Source organism: Eleutherodactylus coqui, chromosome 7, assembly GCF_035609145.1.
Source record: "Eleutherodactylus coqui strain aEleCoq1 chromosome 7, aEleCoq1.hap1, whole genome shotgun sequence".
NCBI lineage: Eukaryota > Metazoa > Chordata > Amphibia > Anura > Eleutherodactylidae > Eleutherodactylus > Eleutherodactylus coqui.
Genome location: NC_089843.1, coordinates 14,302,701 through 14,309,579, shown reverse-complemented (window position 1 = coordinate 14,309,579; position 6,879 = coordinate 14,302,701). Strand labels below are relative to the sequence as shown.

General features: G+C 55.4%; 1 protein-coding gene across 2 annotated transcripts in view; it reads left to right on the top strand.

The window, feature by feature from the left end:
* Positions 1–994: 994 nt before the first annotated feature.
* Positions 995–6,879, top strand: part of SPEF1 (sperm flagellar 1) — a 28,346-nt gene continuing 22,461 nt past the window's right edge. For both annotated transcript variants that reach the window (XM_066572871.1, XM_066572870.1), the window contains exons 1-2: positions 995–1,160; positions 4,618–4,729. In XM_066572871.1, the coding sequence (XP_066428968.1) occupies positions 1,046–1,160; positions 4,618–4,729 (227 nt within the window). In that variant the 5' untranslated portion in view covers positions 995–1,045. The remainder of the gene's footprint in view (positions 1,161–4,617; positions 4,730–6,879) is intronic.

Sequence of the window (6,879 nt, the reverse complement as noted above, 5' to 3'; positions counted from 1 at the left end):
TACGGGGTTAATACGCCCCAGCACCCCCGTACAGCGTGACTACGGGGTTAATACGCCCCAGCACCCCCGTACAGCGTGACTACGGGGTTAATATGCCCGGGCATCCCCGTACAGCATGACTACGGGGTTAATACGCCCCGGCACCCCTGTACAGCGTGACTACGGGGTTAATACGCCCGGGCATCCCCGTACAGCGTGACTACGGGGTTAATACGCCCCAGCACCCCTGTACAGCGTGACTACGGGGTTAATACGCCCCAGCACCCCTGTACAGCGTGACTACGGGGTTAATACGCCCCGGCACCCCCGTACAGCCTGACTACGGGGTTAATACGCCCCAGCACCCCCGTACAGCCTGACTACGGGGTTAATACGCCCCAGCACCCCCGTACAGCGTGACTACGGGGTTAATACGCCCCAGCACCCCCGTACAGCGTGACTACGGGGTTAATATGCCCGGGCATCCCCGTACAGCATGACTACGGGGTTAATACGCCCGGGCATCCCCGTACAGCGTGACTACGGGGTTAATACGCCCCAGCACCCCTGTACAGCGTGACTACGGGGTTAATACGCCCCGGCACCCCCGTACAGCCTGACTACGGGGTTAATACGCCCCGGCACCCCCGTACAGCCTGACTACGGGGTTAATACGCCCCGGCACCCCCGTACAGCCTGACTACGGGGTTAATACGCCCCGGCACCCCCGTACAGCCTGACTACGGGGTTAATACGCCCGGGCACCCCCGTACAGCCTGACTACGGGGTTAATACGCCCGGGCACCCCCGTACGGCGGGCTCACTGATCCCCGAGCGCCGTTGTGTTCGCAGACAGGACTGAACACGCGGCGGTGTAGCTTTATTCGCACAGCACAATCGCACGCCTGGCACAGAGCGGACCTCAACACACTCCCAGCTGTGAAGATTCGTCACGGACAATAAAGCTTGTTGAATGAAAAAAAGAAAGCTTGTTGCATTGCTGGGCAGCCGTTGCCAGGGCGACAGGTACACAGTGCGGCTGCAGGTGGAGTGCGGACGGACGCTGATGGCCGCCACACTGGAGTTTGATGAGCAGAGCCTGCAGGACTTGTACGCCTGGGTGGACAAGATCCCGCTGTCCCGCCCCAAGAAGAACATCTGCCGCGACTTCAGCGATGGAGGTGTGTGCGGCGTGCGCGAAACCGTAAACCGCCTGTAGAAGTGCATGCAATGTATGGAAAAATGGCTGTGCATGGCGGAACATTCTGGAATGGCGTCCCTTGGACACGGATTTATTGGTAGCGTTATTAGCGCCCCCTACGCCACTGCCTGTCCTGCGAACGTACAATCGCCGTACGAGCTGCGCATAACTTTACAGTCGCATCAGCCGAGTTTATGAAATGCCGATTTTAAAATGGAAACATGGCGGCGGCGAGTCTGCAGGTAGTACATCTGTACCCGGACACGTCCCAATAGGGGGCGCTGATGTGCATGCCGTGTGGTCACTGACCAATGCAGAGTCCGCAGTCCAGGGGGTCACTGTCCCTTTAAGGGTCCGCTCACACGTAGCAGAAACGCTGCAGACCTTACCTGGCCTTCGGCTTCAGGCCGCACATAACGGCTCCTCCCCCCTCCGTATACTGAGCGCGGCGCACGCCCTCACCCGGCAACCGCTAATGAGCCTCGTGTGGCGCAGAGTGTAAGCTCTCGCCTACGACCTGAAGGTTGCAAGTTCGATCCCCACATGATTCAGGTAGCCGGCTCAAGGTTGACTCAGCCTTCCATCCTTCCGAGGCCGGTGCCGCGGTACGTCTCTCCTCTCCGGGGCGACCGCCGTACCATCCAGCGACTCACATCCTACTAGTAATACTCCATACGGTCTCTCCAAGGTCGGCGACATCACAGCCGGATGAGCCAGAGTACATCCGAAATGTCGGAGCTCCGCCTCCCCGCGGACTCACGCACCGTAGGTGTGTACAGACATCTCACATCCCTCAATGGCGCACAGCGCTGTTAACCCCGCAGTGCCTGGCACATCACGAACCTCATGACTCACGCAGTGTTGGCCGCAGCATAATTATAACCCCGTCCGCCAGTCTCCGCAGTGCGCACACCGTTATACGCCATTCCTGCAGCTTTCGCCGTTCCCAGGTCCCTCTCCGTTCATGTTTTCCATCGTGACCCCCGTGGCATCAGGCTGATCGCAGTAATCTTGAGCGCTGCCTTCCCCCAGCATGGCGGCAGCACCAGGGTCCCCACCATCAGCGGCTGCCGCCACGAACTCCCCAGCCATAGCAGCCGCCAGAAATCACAGCCACCAACCCTCCTCCTCACTAGCATAGTAGTCATCGCAGCCTCCCCAGTAGTCACAGCCACTGCCCCTCCTCCTCCTCACTACCTTAGTAGTCACAGCTGCCTCCCCAGTAGTCATTGCAGCCTCCCAGTATTCACAGCCCTTCCTCCTCATTACCTTAGTAGTCACAGCTGCCTCCCCAGTAGTCACAGCCACTGCCCCTCCTCCTCACTACCTTAGTGGTCACAGCTGCCTCCCCAGTAGTCATTGCAGCCTCCCAGTATTCACAGCCCTTCCTCCTCATTACCTTAGTAGTCACAGCTGCCTCCCCAGTAGTCATGCCACACTGCAGTAGTCACAGTAGGTCCTGCCCAAGTAGTCACAGGAGTCCCTTCTCTCCCACTACTTCCCCTGCAGTTTCAGAAAGCCCCCCTCACCACCAACTTTCCCAGTAGTCAAGGCAGTTCTTGCCTCCACCAGTAGAGGCACTGTGCTGTCACTATTATGGGGGCGATGCAGCATCTGTGTTCTAGTGGGGCATTCTTCATCCTCCGACTCTTCAGACGACGCTTGATAAAGGTCCGCGATGTCCGAAACATCGTCATGTGTATTTACAGGTCCGGAGGGTCCCTGTGACCCATTACTGGACACGGAGGGGAGCCGATATATTGTGATCGGACTCTTTTCAATAAAGAATGCTGAACTCTACGCAATACGCAAGGCATCAGACGGGGTGAGATCCTCAGTAGGTGGTTATACAGCGCCCCCCGGGGGTGATCACTTATCACTGCAGGACCACCCTTAGCCGTACATTATACACTATATAAGGGTGAGATGAAACCGCTGTGAGTGCGGCCTGATTCCTGGCTCCCTCTAGTGGACAGGACCCAGTACAGCAGGACATGGAGCACTCTGGCATCACTCAGCGAGCGCAGTGAAGACCTGACTGTTTCCCTGCAGTCCAGCTGCAGTCTTGATGGCTGTGTGATGCAAGTTCGCCATAAAGTGGATCCAATAGTAAATGCTTTATAAATGGATCACCCTTGTGGCCTGTGATCATGTGATCCATTGTTGGGACGCTCCCATAGGGCATAATAGGCCATTCTTGAACAAGGGTCACCCAACCATTGGACCTGCCGCGACTATCAGTCTGAGCGAAGCCTCAGCGGTGTGACGGAAGCCGCCCGGATGGGGGAGGCCTCTCCCTGCGTGTTGTCATTCTCAAATCAGACAGACCTGGCACGGGAGCGCCCCCCAGCCTCGTGGAGACAAAGCTAATGATGGAATACTCCTGATTGCTGGGGGTTGTAGTACCCAATACCTGCTATTACTCTGTATGCATGGAGACTGCACAGGCCTTCTGTACAGTGATTGGCCACACTAGTCATGTGCTCACACAGCATACAGAATATAGGGGCTACTGCACTCGAGGGCCCCAATTTGCTTCCGGGCACCATAGCAATCAATGAAAAAAAATGTATCTGCCAGTAGGGGGAGCATTTCATTTACTAATTTATTGAGTTCAATAGCATAAGTCTGTACACACAGGAGCTCCCCCTAGTGGTGGCTGCAGGCAGACAGAATCCTATCATGTTACTGTAAGGGACATATGGGGTTCCTGACTATTGTACGGTGGAGGGGGGGGGGGGGGGGTAAGGAAATATCTGTTGTCAGCCCCAGAAATGATCTTGGTTACTGAAGCAGCGGGTCCTGTCCTCTGTTAATAACGCTTCATCCGAGGCTGAAGATTCGTTACAATTGTATCGGTGTAGTCAGTCCTCTGTGGGGTGAACACATCTGGTCCATAACACCCCCATAGGCTTACAGCTAAGGATTCTGGGAGATAGCTCTAATACAGATCAGTATGTGCTGAGAGCAATGTGTGATAATAGCATAATATCTCATTTTACTAGATGTGTAATACACTCAGTGTCAGTAACATCCCCCTCCCCCCCCCCCCGAGAAGGAGAGTGTGTATGTGTGTGTGTATATATATATATATATATATATATATAACTAGTATACAATTCATGGATATGACCCTCCAGCTTCTCACATCCCAATAATGCGCCCCCCACTGGTAACGGGGTGAAATCTCTTCTCTGTGCCGTAGAGGCGTCTAGTGGGCAACAAGCTCTACAAGCGGAAGAAGAGGTCACTACACACAAGGGAGATGGAACTGCATGCCGAATCTGCAGCAAAACCACAACTTCTTCTGGGGGCGGGGTTTGACAAAGACTGTACAATGTGTAATAACACAATATCATATATGTTTAATAGTAACCGTGTATATATAGTAACGGTATAATGTGTAATACTAATATATCGCCTCTCTGTCCTCACAGTATTAACAGCAGAAGTGGTTAAATATTATTTCCCCAAACTTGTGGAGATGCACAACTACGTCCCAGCCAACTCCACCCAGCAGAAGCTGAGTAACTGGACCATCCTGAACCGGTGAGCCCCCCCCCCCCAGACCCCGGCACGCTCTGTCCGCTCGTACCCCTCAGCCTTCTCTCTCCTCTATGGCCGCTGCATCTTACCTGATATTTACTCTGCTGTATGTGGAATAAGCAGGCAGTACAGGTGATATCTGCCCCCCCAGGAGGGTCCCCCGCATGCTCCTCCTCTGTAATAATATCTGCCCCCCCCCAGGAGGGTCCCCCGCATGCTCCTCCTCAGTAATAATACCTGCCCCACCAGGAGGGTCCCCCGCATGCTCCTCCTCAGTAATAATACCTGCCCCACCAGGAGGGTCTCCCGCATGCTCCTCCTCAGTAATAAAACCTACCCCACCAGGAGGGTCCCCCGCATGCTCCTCCTCAGTAATAATATCTGCCCCCCCCCCCCCCCCCAGGAGGGTCCCCCGCATGCTCCTCCTCAGTAATAATATCTGCCCCCCACAGGAGGGTCCCCCGCATGCTCCTCCTCAGTAATAATACCTGCCCCCCCCCCCCCCCAGGAGGGTCCCCCGCATGCTCCTCCTCAGTAATAATACCTGCCCCCCCCCCCAGGAGGGTCCCCCGCATGCTCCTCCTCAGTAATAATACCTGCCCCACCAGGAGGGTCCCCCGCATGCTCCTCCTCAGTAATAAAACCTGCCCCACCAGGAGGGTCCCCCGCATGCTCCTCCTCAGTAATAATACCTGCCCCCCCAGGAGGGTCCCCCGCATGCTCCTCCTCAGTAATAAAACCTGCCCCACCAGGAGGGTCCCCCGCATGCTCCTCCTCAGTAATAATACCTGCCCCCCCAGGAGGGTCCCCCGCATGCTCCTCCTCAGTAATAATACCTGCCCCCCAGGAGGGTCCCCCACATGCTCCTCCTCAGTAATAATACCTGCCCCCCCAGGAGGGTCCCCCGCATGCTCCTCCTCAGTAATAATACCTGCCCCACCAGGAGGGTCCCCCGCATGCTCCTCCTCAGTAATAATACCTGCCCCACCAGGAGGATCCCCCGCATGCATCCCCTCAGTAATAATACCTGCCCCACCAGGAGGATCCCCCGCATGCATCCCCTCAGTAATAATACCTGCCCCACCAGGAGGGTCCCCCGCATGCTCCTCCTCAGTAATATCTGCCCCACCAGGAGGATCCCCCACATGCATCCCCCCAGTAATAATATCTGCCCCCCCCCCCCCCCCCCAGGAGGGTCCCCCGCATGCTCCTCCTCAGTAATAATATCTGCCCCCCCCCCCCCCCCCAGGAGGTTCCCCCGCATGCTCCTCCTCAGTAATAATATCTGCCCCCCCCAGGAGGGTCCCCCGCATGCTCCTGCTCAGTAATAATACCTGCCCCACCTGCTCAGTAATAATACCTGCCCCACTGGAGCTCTCTGGGACCTTCAGTCCCAGAGAGCTCCAGTAATCTTCCTTTTATATAAGTTGAGTTCTAGCTCCCCTCTAGACCTCTGCTTGCTGTCAGTGAATTGGAACATTATTATTTACATTCAAAGACTGAAAACCTGTCCTCGATCTGCAAGCTGAAGACTGAGACTCCAGGCTGATGGTGTAGTGGCCCAGTACATGCTTTCCTGGCCCCCTCCATAATGCCATACATGTCATGTCTTCTGTAGGTGTTGTGTGCAAATCTGTCTAGTCATTCTGGTATGTGTATTGTACAGCTGCAGCATGTGAGGGGTTAAGTGTTTGCCTGCAGATTGCCTGTGAATGTATCAGTTTATGTCCTGTCGCTGGTATGAGTGAGAGTATCAATAGGAGTGTCTGACAGCGGGAAGAGATTCATGTCTTCTGGGTTCCTGATAAAGAGTGCCAGCTACATGGGGGTACCATGTGGTGGAGAATGGAAGAGGAGGAGAGGTTCCCTGGATCGCCTGATCTAGCATGAGAGAGGAGGAGAGGTTCCCTGGATCGCCTGATCTAGCATGAGAGAGGAGTGGGCCCCAATTGGAGAGAGAGCGTGAGAGAGAAGCAAGTGGAGTTTTCTCGGTACAGAGGTACTCTTCTTCACTTGTTCACACTCTGTTCACACTCGAGCGTCCTGAAGTCTGGGACCGCCGGGTGGAGGTACGTGTCTTTAATTGTCCACACACAGGCGTCCTGAAGCCTGGGATCGCCGTGTGGAGGTACTCCTAATCAAGTCTGTCTAAA